At 43.1% G+C, this 19,539-nt stretch overlaps 1 protein-coding gene across 8 annotated transcripts in view; it reads left to right on the top strand.

The window, feature by feature from the left end:
* Nucleotides 1–19,539, top strand: part of LOC109868319 (retinoic acid receptor RXR-alpha-A) — a 164,151-nt gene that overhangs the window by 118,189 nt on the left and 26,423 nt on the right. For 3 of the 8 annotated variants that reach the window (XM_031802642.1, XM_031802638.1, XM_031802644.1), the window contains exons 4-6: nt 2,645–2,810; nt 3,641–3,820; nt 8,085–8,269. In XM_031802642.1, the coding sequence (XP_031658502.1) occupies nt 2,645–2,810; nt 3,641–3,820; nt 8,085–8,269 (531 nt within the window). The remainder of the gene's footprint in view (nt 1–2,644; nt 2,811–3,640; nt 3,821–8,084; nt 8,270–19,539) is intronic. The other 5 variants (XM_031802643.1, XM_031802641.1, XM_031802640.1 and 2 more) reach the window with 3 other exon arrangements.

Raw genomic sequence — 19,539 nt, 5'->3', positions numbered from 1 at the left:
TAGGAAGAAGTCAGTCCAATCAGACGCATGTGTGTTTGTAGATGCGTGTACACACGTGAACAGTATGTGTGTTTGTAGATGCGTGTACACACGTGAACAGTATGTGTGTTTGTAGATGCGTGTACACACGTGAACAGTATGTGTGTTTGTAGATGCGTGTACACACGTGAACAGTATGTGTGTTTGTAGATGCGTGTACACACGTGAACAGTATGTGTGTTTGTAGATGCGTGTACACACGTGAACAGTATGTGTGTTTGTAGATGCGTGTACACACGTGAACAGTATGTGTGTTTGTAGATGCGTGTACACACGTGAACAGTATGTGTGTTTGTAGATGCGTGTACACACGTGAACAGTATGTGTGTTTGTAGATGCGTGTACACACGTGAACAGTATGTGTGTTTGTAGATGCGTGTACACACGTGAACAGTATGTGTGTTTGTAGATGCGTGTACACACGTGAACAGTATGTGTGTTTGTAGATGCGTGTACACACGTGAACAGTATGTGTGTTTGTAGATGCGTGTACACACGTGAACAGTATGTGTGTTTGTAGATGCGTGTACACACGTGAACAGTATGTGTGTCGAGGCTTTGATAGTTGCTGTCCCTCATTTGGTCCTTGGTGTGGGGCTGCCCTGTTTACAGAACCGATAGAATACAGTGCCTGTTCACATGTCTACATGGGTGTGGCCTTGAGCGGTGAGGACTCCATATGTCAGAGTGAAAGGGGATATGTTTGTCTTTGTGTATAGTTCATGTGTAAACATGGGCAATACACTAAAGTACCCTGACAGAGTCTTAGAAACACAGCTGAAGAAAGGCTGGACTGTAGTGTCATGTTATTTTCATCATTATGGCTTGTATACAACATGTTTTTTTTTGTCATCTTGTTCTCTCTCACCCTAGAAACAATGTCTGTGCATTTGCCGAGTTAGCGTACAGCTCACAGTAACTCAATTAAGACATAGGCTAGCAAGCTAGGACCCACCGTACACCCTGTATCTCACTCTAGCAAGTCTCCCCGCAGACTGCAACACTCATTTCAACACCAGGAGAGATGTTCATTGTGAGAGGATGGTGTTGTTGGTAATACCACGGTAATATCACCATGAAAATAATTTGCACATTCAGTCCCTTTCATTTTCATTTTTTCCAAAGTTAATTATTTGTACTTTTGGGGTTTCTTTTGGTCGTTTTCACAACCAGGTGTTTGAACCCATTCCATTCACTCCATTCCGGCCATTATTATGAGCCGTCCTCCGCTCACCAGCCTCCACTGGTCTACCAGGAATGAAAGTGTCTGGTGTGAGCAGCATCAGAGATAGGAAGTTACTCAGTGTTACGCCACTGCACTGTATCAGACAGGATGTGAAGGAGATGGTTAATATCAGACAGAACTCTGCTTGGTCAATGATCTTCAGAAACACTGTTCATCAGAACAGAAGTGTCAATGTCTGAACATAGTAACGTGCAGTACACTTATAGTCACCATTTTCACCCCTCTGTTATTGGCCAAACAGTATCTAATCAAGTTGAAGATATTGAGGATGTGTGTGTGTGTGTGTGTGTGTGTGTGTGTGTGTGTGTGTGTGTGTGTGTGTGTGTGTGTGTGTGTGTGTGTGTGTGTGTGTGTGTTAAATGTCTGTTCATGGCCACTCTATGTACTGGTACATCACTTGGTAATACCACAGTAATATCATTACTTCCACACACTTTATTTTACTCTTTTTTTGTTGGCTGTAGAATCTCTAGAGCTCTTGAATGTTTCCATGAAAATAATTAGCACATTCAGCTCCTTTCATTTTCAGTTAGAGTTAATTATTTGTACGTCTGGGGTTTATTTGGGTAATTTTAGCATCATGGTTTTACAGCATCCTTAAAGATACATGGCTTCTAAGAATGACATGTTTCCATTGCTGTACTAATGGTTGGCTATCCAGTCATTACTGTCGCGGGGTAATTCAGCTAAAGCCCTGAGTAACTGTAGGAATTCCAGTGATAACAGAGTTGTGCTGATTAGTGTCTCGTAGTGCTCCCTGTGAGGCTACACGGTGTGAGAGGGGGTTTTCACATCAACATTATCAGAGCTGTTTCAGCAGCAGAGCTAAGTGCACTTTTTCCTGCTCTTACTTAGTGCACTTTCTCTTGCTAAAACAAACACTGGCTCTTTATTCTGCTGCACTGCTACATTTTGCATTAGAGTTATGCTAGCTCTGAGCAGTCGGGGGGGGGGGGGGGGCATGAATTAAAGCACTCCTGTGGGTTAGTGGTGCAGGATCCAGCAGCGACAGGTTTTTAGATCTGAAACCCAGGCAGTCTGCTACTGGAACTACTGCCCAGCTGTAGTTAGCATTAAACCTCCCAGTCAGTTTATCTGCATGGATACATACTCAGCCATAGCCATTTCTGTTTGCTGTTGGACTCAAACGGAGTTCTGTTCTCCCTATACCAGAGCTCACATTCATCATTCTCTTGCTGATCAGCAGAGCTGGTTGATGACGTTCAGTAACTACATTTCCTCACATTTCTGTTTCCCATTTCTGTAATCTGATGAAGTGTGCGTATGTTTCGGACGTTCTGAGTGTCAGGGGGTCGGAGTGGCGTTGTGACCTGTCTGTGGTTGTGTTTGTGTGTGTTGATGTTCCAGCTGAACTCCCCGATGAACTCGGTCAGCAGCTCGGAGGACATCAAGCCCCCCCTGGGTCTCAACGGGGTGATGAAGGTGCCCGCCCAGCCCTCACAAGGGTGCATGCCCCTCTCCCTCACCAAACACATCTGTGCCATCTGCGGGGACCGCTCGTCAGGTCGGTGCCCTAAGGTTACATATACACACATACCCAAACACACACAAACCTCTGACATGTCATCTGTGGAGACAGCCACACCACCATGGTCATCACAATTTCACACACACACACACACACACACACACACACACACACACACACACACACACACACACACACACACACACACACACACACACACACACACACACACACACACACACGCGCGCACTTATACACACATGCACACACACACACATATACACACACACACACACACACACGTACTTATACACACACGCTCACACACACACACATATTCCCACTCACATATTCCCACACACATATACACACACACACACCCACACACACAGAGATCATCAGAGATAGGAAGTTACTCAGTGTTACGCCACTGCACTGTATCAGACAGGATGTGAAGGAGATGGTTAATATCAGACAGAACTCTGCTTGGTCAATGATCTTCAGAAACACTGTTCATCAGAACAGAAGTGTCAATGTCTGAACATAGTAACGTGCAGTACACTTATAGTCACCATTTTCACCCCTCTGTTATTGGCCAAACAGTATCTAATCAAGTTGAAGATATTGAGGATATGTGTGTGTGTGTGTGTGTGTGTGTGTGTGTGTGTGTGTGTGTGTGTGTGTGTGTGTGTGTGTGTGTGTGTGTGTGTGTGTGTGTGTGTGTGTGTGTGTGTGTGTGTGTGTGTGTGTGTGTGTGTGTGTGTGTGTGTGTGTGTGTGTGTGAAGTGTGTGTTAAATGTCTGTTCATGGCCACTCTATGTACTTTTTAAAATTAAACTCAGTGAAGATGGCCTGTTTGTCCCCAGGTAAACACTATGGAGTGTACAGCTGTGAGGGCTGTAAAGGCTTCTTCAAGAGGACAGTGAGGAAGGACCTGACCTACACCTGCCGAGACAACAAGGACTGTCTGATCGACAAGCGCCAGCGCAACCGCTGCCAGTACTGCCGCTACCAGAAGTGTCTGGCCTGTGGAATGAAGAGAGAAGGTACAGCACATGCCGTTGAGGATAAAGGCCCATTTACCCTCTCTCTCTATCTGTCTTTGTCTCTCTCTATCCATCTTTATCTCTCTCTATCTCTCTCTCTCTGTCTCTTTATATCTCTCTATCTTTATATCTCTTATCTCTCTCTCTTTATCCCTCTCTCTCTCTCTCTTTATATCTCTCTCTCATATATATATATGAGAGAGATATATATCTCTATCTCTCTCTCTCTGTCTCTTTATATCTCTCTATCTCTCTCTCTTTATCCCTCTCTCTCTCTCTCTTTATATCTCTCTCTCATATATATATATATATATATATCTCTCTCTCTCTCTCTTTATATATTTCTCTCTCTCTATCTTTATATCTCTCTCTCTCTTTATATCTCTCTCTCTCTATATATATATATATATATATATATATCTCTCTCTCTCTTTATATCTTTCTCTCTCTCTATCTTTATATATCTCTCTCTCTCTCTATCTTTATATCTCTATCTATATATATACATATCTCTCTATCTTTATATCTCTATCTATATATATACATATCTCTCTATCTTTATATCTCTCTCTCTCTCTCTATCTTTATATCTCTATCTATATATATACATATCTCTCTATCTTTATATCTCTCTCTTTATATCTCTCTCTCTATCTTTATATCTCTCTCTCTCTCTCTATCTTTATATCTCTATCTATATATATACATATCTCTCTATCTTTATATCTCTCTCTCTCTCTCTATCTTTATATCTCTATCTATATATATACATATCTCTCTATCTTTATATCTCTCTCTCTCTCTCTATCTTTATATCTCTATCTATATATATACATATCTCTCTATCTTTATATCTCTCTCTCTCTATCTTTATATCTCTATCTATATATATACATATCTCTCTATCTTTATATCTCTCTCTCTCTCTCTATCTTTATATCTCTATCTATATATATACATATCTCTCTATCTTTATATCTCTCTCTCTCTCTCTCTCTTTATATCTCTATCTATATATATACATATCTCTCTATCTTTATATCTCTCTCTTTATATCTCTCTCTCTATCTTTATATCTCTCTCTCTATCTTTATATCTCTATCTCTTTATCTCTCTCTCTCTATCTTTATATCTCTATCTATATATATACATATCTCTCTCTCTTTATATCTCTCTCTTTATCTCTCTCTCTCTCTCTATCTTTATATCTCTCTCTCTCTATCTTTATATCTCTATCTATATATATACATATCTCTCTCTCTTTATATCTCTCTCTTTATCTCTCTCTCTCTCTCTCAATCTTTATATCTCTCTCTTTATCTCTCTCTTTATCTCTCTCTCTATCTTTATATCTCTCTCTTTATATCTCTCTCTCTATCTTTATATCTCTCTCTCTATCTCTCTCTCTTTCTCTATCTTTATATCTCTCTCTCTATCTCTCTCTCTATATATATCTCTATCTCTCTATCTATCTTTATATCAATTCAATACAATTCAAGGGGCTTTATTGGCATGGGAAACATGTGTTAACATTGCCAAAGCAAGTGAGGTAGATAATATACAAAAGTGAAATAAACAATAATCAATATCTATCTTTATATCTCTGTCTCTCTCTATCCATCTTTATCTCTCTCTCTATCTATCTTTGTCTTTATCTCTCTCTATCTGTCTTTATATCTCTGTCTCTCTATCTTTCTCTCTCTGTCTATCTTTATATATATCTCTCTATCCATCTTTATCTCTCTCTCTCTCTATCCATCTTTTTCTCTCTCTCTATCCATCTTTATCGCTCTCTATCTCTCTCTCTCACACACACACACATGCACACACACACAAGAACCCCCTGTGTCAGTCTTGTCAAAGTTAATCGTTTAGCTCCTCATGTAGAGATCTCGGAGTGTGTTGAGATCACTTGTGTGATAATGAGAGCTCCACTCATCCGCCTCTTTATTACTACTGAATGAAGAGCACTAGTTGCAGAGGACTCCGCATTACTGACTTCCTCAGAGGCGCTCAGCATTGAAATGAGATGCTAATGGAAGTCTTAATTACTGGTTATTCAGATCAGGGCTGGTTCATTGACACGACTTTAGCTTCAGAATCTTTCAGTGATTGTTAGCATTCATAGGCAGACCTATTCATGATTTCAGATTCCCCTTGAAGAACAGTGATTTACCACGAGGGAGGGTAGGAGAATAAATGGAGGGGGGGGGCAGCGAGAGTGGAGGGAGAGAGAGATGAGACAGAGAGAGGAAAGAGAGAGAAAGAGCACAAGCTGTTGCCCTCAAAAGAGGTAGTTTTAGTACTTTGTAAGAGAGGAGGATATTAGTACTCTTAGCACAGTTCTCCATCACAGCAGTGGCATCACTATCTACAGTGAACGATTGTTCTGCAATACTATTTTAACTCAGTCACAAAATATTCTGGCTTTAGAGACACAATGTGGTATTCCAGGTATTTAGGGACATAATCGGAAGCACACAGTCCAGTTTCATATTCTGAACATTAACCACCGCACCAGGCAAAAACAATACAAAACAGATCCTAGACCAGCATGAACAGAATGCTATCACACATCATTAGCCTTTAGCCCGGTGTTCAGTTGTTCAGCCCCAACCATAACCAATGAGCATCAGACGCAGAACAAAATGAAAGCAGAGGAAAAGAGAAAACAAGAGAGTCTAGGATAAGTACATTCTGAGAGCTTTTCTTTCCTGGGCCAATTTGTCTTGACCTCAACATGCACCCCTCCCCCTCGTTATCCCTCCCTCCCCTATTCACTCTTATTTATATCATCATGGGGCTCAACCTCTGTTCAAAGATATGATCATTTACTGCCTTTCACCTCACTGTGCTGCCTAAGCCCCCCTGTACCCTGAGGCAGGGGGAGAGCCAGGCAGCGGTAGTCCAGAAGGCTCAGCGAATCCACAGAAAAACTGGATTAAATGAATTGATGCTCTCCCAGTCAGAGGAAGGGAGAAATAAAGCATGATTTCAGCCCTCCTCACCTCTCTCTGACTCCAGCACAACTATTCTACCCTTGGGCTGACTTCCATCGCCAGACAGCAGTTCCTCTAAAATGGGGCCCCTCGTCCCCCCCTCATCGTCCCCTCCTCCTCTCCCCTGTCTCCCCCGGTCTCCCCGTTCTCCCCTTCCCAGAACCCCCACCCCTGTGATTCAGCATTTGGAATAGAAACAGAAGGAAAAAGAAGAAAAGAGAATATGAAGTGTCTTGGTCTGGGTGTGTAGATGTGTGTGTCTAGGTGTGTAGATGCGTGGATGTGTGTGTGTATAGGATGTGTGGATGTGTGTGTGTATAGGATGTGTGGATGTGTGTATCTAGGTGTGTAGATGTGTGGATGTGTGTGTCTGGGTGTGTAGATGTGTGTGTAGATGTGTGTGTCTAGGTGTGTAGATGTGTGGATGTGTGTGTGTATAGGATGTGTGGATGTGTGTATCTAGGTGTAGATGTGTGGATGTGTGTGTCTGGGTGTGTAGATGTGTGGATGTGTGTGTCTGGGAGACTGTTTCTGTTTATTGGGGAATCTAGAAGGTAGAATAAGGAGAAACCCAGAGTCGGTGCAGAGCAACCACTTTTATATGAACACACACACCTCTCTCCCAAATCCTCTGAGGGTGGAGGTGCGGTTTGGCCTGCCTCGGCCACAGTGAGCCTCTGTGTCTGCTCAGCACACAAACCACTTCCTGTGTCTCCCTGCCAAGCCAATCACACAGCAGATCCAACAAGGCCCTGCTTTACCCAGAGACTTAGTGAGACTGTTATTTACTGGACAGAATAAAAACCACATTATATTGAACAAAGTCCCCATTTAATGTGTGTGTTCCAGTCAGTCTGTCAAAGCCATTCAGTCACAGTGTCTGTGGTAAACATGCAGGGCCTAAATGAGAAGTGACATCCCATACATTATTAATGTCTAAATATATGATGGCCGTGAAAGGCGCTTGTTGTTTGTTATGCCCTGAATAGACCCATCTCTTTGATATCAGACAGCTGAAGAGGGGGTCCTTGTATGGAGTGATATGTGTATGTTGTGTTTACACAGTACTGTGTTCCCTTTCATGTCTCTATTCATGTCACCTGTAATTATGGGGACTGTTTAACTCTGTCTTTACATCAGAGCATGTTATAATAATTGTACACACTCTCTATTTACATATGTACACACACACACACACACACACTACAGGCATAAACACCGCACACACTAGACAACACCGCAGCAGCAGTAGTGACCGGAACCAGTTTTGTTACACACAGCCGTCCAGGAGGAGCGCCAGCGGGCCAAAGAGCGCAGCGAGAACGAGGTGGAGTCCACCAGCGGCGTCAACGAGGACATGCCCGTGGAGAAGGTCCTGGAGGCAGAGCTCGCTGTGGAACCCAAGACCGAGACCTACATCGAGACCAACCTGGGCATGCCATCCAACTCGGTGAGTCACTACGCCGTACTGTGTGGCTCTGCAGAGCAGGAGCCGCTTACACACTCACTTATGTACAAACACGCCAACATACTTATCCGCGTGTGTACATGCACATGTGGATGTGAGCGGAGTTGAGTGGTCGGAAATCCCGCTCATCGGTGCGCACCGGTGCTCCACATCCTTTCCAACCGCTCTACTATAAACCGCTCTGAGCTCACAGGGGAAAAAACTGCCGCTCATTAAAATCACAATTTAACCAACATCCTTCTATTTATGTGACTACCTGGACCTGCCATTTGGGTTTGAAGTGTTGAATCCAAACCATAGGATTTTAATGAAAAGTTATTGAATAAACATGAAAAGGTGAACATATGAAGAGCTCATCATTTCAAATAGGCTACAGCAGTGGTTCCCAAACTTTTTATAGTCCCGTACCCCTTCAAACATTCATGCTCCAGCTGCGTACCCCCTCTAGCACCAGTGTCAGCACACTCTCAAATGTTGTTTTTTGCCATCATGGTAAGCCTGCCACACACACACTATACGATACATTTATGAAACATAAGAATGAGTGTGAGTTTTTGTCACAAGCTTGTGGGAAGTGACAAAGAGCTCTTATAGGACCAGGACACAAATCATAATTTATTTAGCCATCTCACATATAAAACCACAGGTTAATGAGAAGGGTGTGCTTGAAAGGATGCACATAACTCTGCAATGTTGTGTTGTATTGGATAGAGTCTCAGTCTTAAATCATTTCACAGAGTCTGTGCCTGTATTTAGTTTTCATGCTAGTGAGGGCCGAGAATCTACTCTCACATAGGTACGTAGTTGCAAAGGACATCAGTGTCTTAACAGCGATTTTCCAAGGAAAACTCTGAGCGCAGCCCAATCCAGAAATCTGGCAGTGGCTTCTGATTAAATTAAATTTTCACAGAACCACTTGTTGCAATATCGATGAGGTTCTCTTGTTCAGATATCGGTAAGTGGACTGGAGGCAGGGCATGAAATGGATAACGAATCCAGTTGTTTGTGTCGTCTGTTTCGGGAAAGTACCTGTGTAATTGTGCACCCAGCTCACTCAGGTGCTTCGTTATATCACATTTGACATTGTCCGTAAGCTTGAGTTCATTTGAACACAAAAAAAATCATACAATGATGGAAAGACCTGTGTGTTGTCCTTGTTAATGCAGACAGAGAAGCGCTCCAACTTCTTAATCATACCCTCAATTTTGTCCCGCACATTGAATATAGTTGCGGAGGGTCCTTGTAAATCTAGATTCAGATCATTCAGGCGAGAAAAAACATCACCCAGATAGACCAGTCGTGTGAGAAACTCGTCATCATGCAAACAGTCAGACAAGTGAAAATGATAGTCAGTAAAGAAAACTTTAAGCTCATCTCTCAATTAAAAAAACATGTCAATACTTTGCCCCTTGATAAGCAGAGCACTTCTGTATGTTGTAAAAGTGTTACATGGTCGCTGCCCATATCATTGCATAGTGCAGAAAATACACAAGAGTTCAGGGGCCTTGCTTTAACAAAGTTAACCATTTTCACTGTAGTGTCCAAAACGTCTTTCAAGCTGTCAGGCATTCCCTTGGCAGCAAGAGCCTCTCTGTGGATGCTGCATCGGGAGCAACTGCTTGCATGAACAACACTTTGTTGTATTAAATCATTATAGTCTGTAAATTGCACATATAGGCTGTGATTTTGAATTCATTTTTTAGAAACACAAGTTTGGTCAGAGTCTGTGGCTTCAGGCTCATGTGATGGTGCCTGGAGAGAAGGCCAACAGCAGACAATATCCTCTCCACACTTGCAGGGCCACTGGGGATGCTAAATACCCTTTGGGCCACTCTTGCCAGGCTGGGCAGAGATGCAGAGTTTATTTAAAAAAAAAATGTGTCCTAAAGTTTTTCAGGCAAAATAACCCAATCAAAACAGAAAGCTTGTTGAAGGTTGGAATATGCCAGGCCTATTGGGACAAAATCAATTATGACCTATTGTATAGATAAAACAACAATGAACCAAACCTTTTAAGAGTTCTGAATTTTAGTTTATAAATACTTTGCTACAATGACACAGTTATCTTCTCAGCTCGTTCCTTTCTTTTAGCATGTGCATGTAGTAAGTACACCCTCGTGCTTTTGGGATACGTGTCTTTTCAGATTCCACAATGATTATTTAGTTGTGAACACTACATCACCTCTCTTGGTTCTCATCTCTGTAAGTCACCTGGATTTAGCACCTGTGTGTTTTATCCGTTTCTTTATGAGAATATTTAGCGACCTCCTGTAAGGGTTGTCGTCGGTGGAAGAAGGTGAGGACCAAAGCGCAGCGTGGTAAGTGTTCATGATGATGTTTAATAAAACTCAGAACACTAAACAATAAATGACACCGTGAATTTACAAAATCCAAACAGTACCGTGTGACCCAAACACTCGGAAACAAACACCCACAAACCAAAAGTGAAACCCAGGCTCCCTAAGTATGATTCTCAATCAGGGACAACGATTGACAGCTGCCTCTGATTGAGAACCATACTAGGCCGAACTCAAAAACCAACATAGAAAAACAAACATAGACTGCCCACCCCAACTCACGCCCTGCCCATACTAAAACAAAGACAAAAACAAAGGAACTAAGGTCAGAACGTGACAACTCCAAGACCGTCGCTAGAGCAAGGTGGCTATAGCAGCACACAAGTAGACTACAAATGCATCCTGGGGCGGGCATGTTCTGAGCGAAATTGGAGTGGGCTAGGATCTCGCTACACACTCCAGTCAAATTGGGTACGCTGCGCCCCTCGCTCCGCTCTAGCTCCGCTCACAAATTCTGACATACACACACAGGATCTTAATTTGATCACCCTGTTGTAGGATAAATGTTTAACTTGTAGTGTTTTTGAGGTTTAAAAAGACTTCTGAAGTTTGTAATTTCCACTTTGAAATTTCTGACTTGATTTTTCATTACGAAAAATGTGTCAACTGCTACAAAAATGTTAATTAATTATAATCCACATAATAATTTGCATTTCCTGTTGCTGTAGGACTATTTTCCTGCTGTAGCAAATTGGCTCAAATTAAGGTCCTACATCTGTGTTAGCTATTTTCACCCATTTCCCCTTGGTACGATACAGGTACTTTGTGCCTCAGCCATCTGGCATGTGTGTCTTTGCAGTGATAAACATTAATAACATGCAATCAGTGTTATCACAACAATTTGCCACACCATCAGAGTTCAATTATGCTGCAATCTAACAATCTCCATTATCCTCTCTGAATGACCCTGGACTCCCCAGGGTTTTGCTTGATTAACAGGGAGCAGCCATTAGCCAATGTGGTGGTGATATTATTATTCATTTTTTTCTCTCCAGTTTTTACATGTTACATCTCTGTAGTGAAAGATGAGCAGAGGCTGTGGTTGTCATTCTCTTAGGATGGGAGCTATCCAGGGCTCTGCCACCTGATGCCTATCACTGAGATGAACAAGGTAGCTGTGACTATTCTACATCCATATCCTATGTGCTCCTTGTATGGCACCTTACATCACAAGTCCACTAGTTCACCTGTGCACCCTGACATCTGCAGTCTCCCAGGTACCCACCTAAGCTATGTGAGGCTCTCTCTGTTCATTCTCTAGACTCTCTCTGGCTCAACCATGAATAATACAACAGCCAGGCTGTTCCTTACAGCATCCCACCAAGCTCTGGTTTTCTCAGGAATCCTACCGGAACGACAGACAGAGAGCAGTTGTGCAGAAGAGGAAAGGAGGGAGAGCGAGAGAGAGAGAGAGAGAGAGAGAGTGCTTCTTCTGGGACTCATCTGCTCTGGGTGGGTGGGGAGGAAATGTCCTGTGAAGTGAAGGTAGAACTCTGAAGGCTGTTATGTGAGTAAATGAGAGCCATCTTTGGGAAGAAGGAGATGTACCTGATGAGCTTTGACATTGGGGAGGAGAGAGGGAGAGGAGAGGGGATGGGAGCTCTGACACACTAAAGTACTGTGTGTGTGTGTCTGGGCTGTGCCTTGCTGTGGTGGCTGTACGTCTGGGCTGTGCCTTGCTGTGGTGGCTGTACATCTGGGCTGTGCCTTGCTGTGGTGGCTGTACATCTGGGCTGTGCCTTGCTGTGGTGGCTGTACGTCTGGGCTGTGCCTTGCTGTGGTGGCTGTACGTCTGGGCTGTGCCTTGCTGTGGTGGCTGTACGTCTGGGCTGTGCCTTGCTGTGGTGGCTGTACGTCTGGGCTGTGCCTTGCTGTGGTGGCTGTACGTCTGGGCTGTGCCTTGCTGTGGTGGCTGTATGTCTGGGCTGTGCCTTGCTGTGGTGGCTGTACGTCTGGGCTGTGCCTTGCTGTGGTGGCTGTACGTCTGGGCTGTGCCTTGCTGTGGTGGCTGTACGTCTGGGCTGTGCCTTGCTGTGGTGGCTGTACGTCTGGGCTGTGCCTTGCTGTGGTGGCTGTACGTCTGCTGGGGCTCTGACGCCAACAGGGGTGCCCTGCAGGAGAAGGAGGAGGAATTCAAGCTTTTCTAGAAATCTAGCTTTGATAAAGGTAGATAAATATCTTGCAGGAATTGTTTTCAGTTGTCTTGGTAGTTTTCTAGTAATACAAGTCATTTCTATTGGATCCATATTTTTTGATTTTCCTTTACTTCTTGCTATGATTTAAGGTGATGATTGTAATGGGGAGTTGTTGTTCAGTAGGCCATGTAGATTGGGTAATATGTGTCATTGTATTTCATCTAAATTGCCATAGCTGTAGACAACTTCTGAGAGACCACTTAGTTCCCCGTCCACTGATATTTCAGTTGACTCTGAAAATGATCATCATAATCATATGAAAAGTTAGGAATACACTACCAGTCAAGAGTTTGGACACACCTACTCATTCAAAGGTTTTTCTTTAATTGTACTATTTTCTACATTGTAATAGTGAAGACATCGAAACTATGAAATAACACATATGGAATCATGTAGTAATGAAAAAAGTGTTAAACAAATCTAAATATATTTTACATTTGAGATTCTTCAAATAGCCACCCTTTGCCTTGATGACAGCATGGCACACTTTTGGCATTCTCTCAACCAGCTTCACCTGGAATGCTTTTCCAACAGTCTTGAAGGAGTTCCCACATATGCTGAGCACTTGTAGGCTGCTTTTCCTTCACTATGCGGTCCAAACCATCTCAATTGGGTTGAGGTCGCGTGATTGTGGAGTTCAGGTCATCTTATGCAGCACTCCATCACTCTCCATGTGTTGGGTCATTGTCCTGTTGAAAAATTATAGTCCCACTAAGTGCAAACTAGATGGGATGGCGTATCGCTGCAGAATGCTGTGGTAGCCATGCTGGTTAAGTGTGCCTTGAATTCTAAATAAATCACAGACAGTGTCAACAGCAACGCACCCCCACACCATCACACCTCCTCCTCCATGCTTCATGGTGGGAACCACACATGCAGAGATCATCCATTCACCTACTCTGCGTCTTATAAAGACACGGCGGTTGGAACTAAAATCTCACATTTGGAACCATCAGACCAAAAGACAGATTTCCACAGGTCTAATGTTCATTGCTCGTGTTTCTTGGCCCAATCAAGTCTCTTCTTCTTACTGGTGTACTTTAGTAGTGGTTTCTTTGCAGCAATTCAACCATGAAGGCCTGATTCATGCAGTCTCCTCTGAACAGTTGATGTTGAGATGTGTCTGTTACTTGAATTCTGTGAAGCATTTATTTGGGCTGCAATTTCTGAGGCTGGTAACTCTAATGAACTTATCCTCTGCAGCAGAGGTAACTCCTTTCCTGTGGCAGTCATCATGAGAGCCAGTTTCAAAGTTCTTTAAATATTCCGGATAGATTGACCTTCATGTCTTAAAGTAATGATCAACTGTCATTTCTCTTTGCTTATTTGAGCTGTTCTTGCCATAATATGGACTTAGTGTTATCTTCTGTATACCACCCATACCTTCTCACAACAAGTGATTGGCTCAAATGCATTAAGAAGGAAAGAAATTCCACAAATTAACTTTTAACAAAGCACACCTGTTAATTTAAATCCATTCCAGATGACTACCTCATGAAGCTGGTTGAGAGAAAGTGTGCAAAGAGTGTGCAAAGCTGTCATCAAGGCAAAAGGGTGGCTACTTTGAAGAATCTCAAATATTAAATATTTTTAGATTTGTGTAACAATGTTTTGATTACTACATGTGTTATTTCATAGTTTTGATGTCTTCACTATTACTCTACAATGTAGAACATAGTCAAATAAAGAAAAACCCTGGAATGAGTAGGTGTGTCCAAATGTTTGACTGGTACTGTAGAATAAACAAGGGCAGAGCGGCACAGTCAGTGTTGGAACGTGCGGTGTCCCCTTGGCAGGCAGTCTCTGTGATTAGGAACCCCTCTGGTCCAGGGACTGCCCCCCCCCCCCACACTCATTTAGGAGGCACTGCCCCGTGTGTTAATGAGTCCCAGGGTCGGGGCCCCTGAGTGCACACCATGAATGGGCACCGCCACTGTCTAATGGCTGGGGTTTGACCAAGCTGAATAAAGTGTGTTTATCTCATGGTGACCTAGAACAGGAGTTAAACAGGCGTTAGTAACATGCCTCCAGTCAGACAAGCCAGGGCCTTCTCTTCAAGGAGGGAGGGGGTTTGGGGGGGGGGGGCATGCTATCATTTTGCCATGCTGTAGAGTTTTTCATTCCACTGTCTGTCTGTCTCTCTATATATATCCCTCTCTTCTTCTCTATCCCTTTCTCTCATTTTGTCTTGTGTGTGTTTTTCAACCTTGCTGTGCTTGAATCTGTCAACTTTCTTTGTCTCTCTCTCTCCTGTGTCTGTCCAAAGAGAGAGACAAAGAAAGTTGACAGATTCAAGCACAGCAAGGTTGGAAAACACACACAAGACAAAGGCAGATAGGCGTGCTGACGTTATTTAGAGGGTACTTGGTTGATGTCTCAATATACTCTTCTACAACTCTGAGACAATTATGAGGACTTTACACAATTTAGTTGGGAATTTGGATTATGGACTAATCATCTATTAACTACCACATTCCTCTTTGTTGTCACGCAGCTGTAGTTTAAGCAGAATATCAAACATTTAAAAGCCAATCTCTTGTCTCCACGAGTTATAAAAAATTCATAGGACAGTATGCAAGCCAGGCATTTCTGTGAGAGGAGAGGCTATCCACTGTGAATAATGCAAACCAAAGCCTTTAATTCAGTCTGGGGAAAAAATACACTCTTGTTTGTGGCAGGCATTAAGAGGTGTCCTCAAAGCAGCTCTCGTAAGCCCAAACGCTCTCACTCTTTCTCTACATCGCTCCCTCAGGGGAGGATTTCGCCTCTCCCTCTCTCCTCCCCCTGCTCGACACGTTTTCAGAAAGCGATCAGCTGGCCCCCTATCCTCCAGAGGATGTTCACAGAGAAGAAATGTAAAATAGTTTCTCTCACAGACACACACGGTGGTCCCTCACGGCTTGTTCCACACATGCACAGAATAGTGAACTCCTAGGTTCATGTCATTCTCATTGTCCCAGACCTCAGAAGGCATTGTGATCTCTTCCACTGTGACTCCCCATAACACCCATAACACTGTGACTCCCCGGCTGTCACGTTACAGTAAGGACTGTGAGTTAATGTGTGATCATGGCAGGAGTGTGGTCTCTGTTCCTTCCTGTCATCTTCATGGTGTATACAGTGAGAAACAAGGTCAGTGTAAACACGGCTAAGAGAGCCATGCAACATTCATGAGCCTTCACCGTGTTTCACGAGAACTCTGGGAGTTGTATTCTTTTGAGGGGCCTCGACAGAGACACAACATACAGCCCCTTTTGTTTTGGTTTGTTTGGGCTGCGGCTGCCTTTTGGAATGAATTAGCGGATCTGTTTATGGGTTTGGAGGAGAAATACAGACAAAAAACTGTCGCGCTGAGCCACATCGTCCACATTGTCTCCCACGGAGATCAGATTGTGAAATATTTATAAGATGCTTTTGTTCTCTGCCCAAAGAAAATCTACTTTCAGTTTTCAAAACAGTGCCGGCTTTGTGTCTGGTTAACTGTTTCATACGGTTTCATATTTCAAGTGTGGGTAGTCTTCGGTCTAAGCATTAGAAGTAGAGGACGACTGGAAAGAAGGAGAGGTGGAATGAGTTCTCCTCATCTTACACTAATCTTCTCCAGAGAGCTGTATTTCATGTTGGGATCCTCCGAGCTTTCAGCATCGATCTGTGGGATTTGGGGAGAGTGAGAAGTTGGGGAAAAGTTTACAAGGCTTTTGTTGTTGTAGATTTGGCTCAGACATACTGAGAATCGGAGCATCATAATATACAATTTATCCATCCCCAGTTAACATTATGTTTTTGTGATTGATAATACTAGCTAGGATTCCATCCACTTTGGGAGTTTCGTGCGAATATTCAAAAATCCACATGAAAGAAAATATGCGCATTTTCCCCACCAGTGGGGTGTTTCCACCATACTGACTTGATGCAGATAAAAATCAGTGCGTGATGTCGTAGGTCACACAAAATGTCATATTAGTGTGTAAACTGTTCGGATGCTACAAACAAAAGTTGTCAGATCGGCTGTACTGACTACAGACGAGTCGCGTTACACTTGTGGGGGTCGTAGAGCAGAAAAAGTTTGGACGCTACAGACAACCTTGTGAGAAGACCATTTTTGGGGGGGATGTCTCATGGTCTGACTAACACCGCTCTAGCCCTGTCACCTTTCACCACAGATGTGTAAATGTTACATTGGCAGATGCGGTGGATAGAGAAGCATCCAGTGCAAAGACGGATATCTCGAGCTTAAACTAACAGTCTTGTTCTGAAGCCATTCCAGCGCTGCTTTGGCTGTATGCTTGGGGTCATTGTACTGTTGGAACGGAAATCTTCGCCCCCAGTCTAAGGTCGTTTGTACTCTGAAGCAGGTTCTCATTACGGATTTGCCTGTATTTGGCTCCATTCATTATTTCCTCTATCCTTATCAGTCTCCCAGTCCCTGCTGCTGAAAAGCATCCCAATGGCATGATGCTGCCACCAACATGCTTCACGGTAGCGATGTTGTTAGACGGGTGATGAACTGTGCCTGGTTCTCTTCAGACATAGCGCTTTGCATTCAGGCCAACGAGAACATTTTTTGTTTCATCAGACCACATAATATTTTGCCTTTTCTCTGAGTCTTTCCTGTGCCTTTTTGCAAACTCCAGGCATGCTGTCATGTGCCTTTTTCTCGGGAGTGGCTTCCGTCTGGACACTCTCCCATAAAGCCCAAAATGTTGAAGTGCTGTTGTCCTTCTGGCATGTTCTCCCATCTCAGCCAAGGAACTCTGTAGTTCTGTCAGAGTGGTCATTTGGGTCCTTGGTCACCTCCCTGATCAAGGTTGGTCGGACGGCCAGCTCTAGGCAGAGTCTGGCCAGTTCAATATATTTCATTTCACAATGATGGAGATGACTTTGCTCTTCGAAACTTTCAACACTCTATAAATGGTTTTATACCCATCCCCTGTCGAACCTTTATAGACATGTGTGTTTCATGTCCAATTTAATTGGCCACAGGTGGACTCCAATCAAGTTGTAGTGACATCTCAAGGATGATCAAAATAAATTGGATGCACCTGAGCTCAATTTGGAGTGTCAAGGGGTGTGAATACTTTCTGAAGGCACTGTAAGTCATTAAACAAAATTGACAAAAATGTTCAGCAAATGTAAATGCCAATGTACCAAATGACAATTCTAGCAATGCACTGTATGTGGCACGTGCAAACACACACACACACACACACACACACACACACACACACACACACACACACACACACACACACACACACACACACACACACACACACACACACACACACACACACACAAAGGTTTTAACAAAATGTCCATATCAACTATCTCATGTGGCTCAGTTGGTAGAGCATGTCGCTTGCAACATCAGGGTTGTGTGTTTGATTCCCACTGGGGACCAGTATGAAAATGTATCCTCTCACTAGTGTATGTATGTTGTGTGGATAAGATTGTCTGCTAAATGACTCAAATGGAAACAATCGAAATGACTGAAAAAATGCAGTCGAAAACGTCCAAAAATTGCCTCGTCAAAATGAAATTCTAGCTTGATAAATGTAACATCATGTTCATTCAACAGTAGCCTAAATTGCAAAGGGAAATGCATTTAGGCTGTTCTTTACCTGTAATGAAGTCCATTTGTCTGTCCTTCAGGCCAGTGAACCTCTCTGTGACAGCATTGTAGAAGTCACAGATGCACACAGCAGGCCCACTGTCCCCAAGGCATCCTTCAGCTCCATTTTCACACAGAAACAAAAAGTCACACAAACCATAGCTGGTAGTACAGTTCTCCCACGCAGCACACAGGTAGGCAGCTCCATCCATTAGGTTCAAGCACGTAGAGTCATTGTAGTTAGTCACATCCATCTTGTAGAACTCAAGTAAAACTCCAAGATGTGTAAAGAGTAAAAAGTATTAATTAGTCATTAATTTTCAGACAAGTAGAAAATCCAGTACTCACTGTTTGCCTGCCCGACATTTAGCAGTGAGGGAGATGGTGGTTGCCTTGCCTGTCCATGAATAAAGTTTTTGTCTACGTTAAGCTGCCTCTGTCTGCTCTAAACTTGACTTATAGTTGATGCGCCATTTGGAGGGTTCGAAGAGTGGAACATTTCATTATTCCAACTTGGAAAATGGTTTGAGGTGCAGTATAGTGTCTATTTGTCAGGTTGTTTTTGCTAGCTAGGTAGCTTCCTTCAGTTTAAGGGATGCAAGCTCAAAATTCTGTAGACCCAAATGTGCAGAGCTCACCCCAGATTAATTAATACCCACACAACATGTTTAGGCAATACGCAAGCGGAAAATATGGAATAGTCTCAATGCAACACATGAAGATACTTCAAGTTAGGCAAGGCAGTGACGCCTATGCTGACCCTGTCCATTAACAGTGACTGGGGTCAGAAATGGCTGTGCGCGCCAACAATTTGAATGGATGGAAAGGAAGGAGGGGATATCCTGAGATTTTGAGCATAAAAATCTACAGAATCATTTGAGATAAAAAAAAAAAAAATGTAATTGTATTTTAAATGTGGCTTTTCATAATAGCTTTTTAAAATGAGATTATCACAGGGTAAGCACTTCGTACCATACCTACCCTGACTGCACGTCACTGGTATGTGTACATTAGAATTTATTGTCCTCTTCACTGCCAATGGTTTCCTCCCAGGTTAAGTGAGGCCTTCAGTTTGATGGTTTCTGACAC

The sequence above is a fragment of the Oncorhynchus kisutch genome, linkage group LG23 (assembly GCF_002021735.2).
Source record: "Oncorhynchus kisutch isolate 150728-3 linkage group LG23, Okis_V2, whole genome shotgun sequence".
Classification (NCBI taxonomy): domain Eukaryota; kingdom Metazoa; phylum Chordata; class Actinopteri; order Salmoniformes; family Salmonidae; genus Oncorhynchus; species Oncorhynchus kisutch.
The sequence above is the reverse complement of the archived record's forward strand: the minus strand, read 5'-3'. Positions and strand labels throughout refer to the sequence as shown.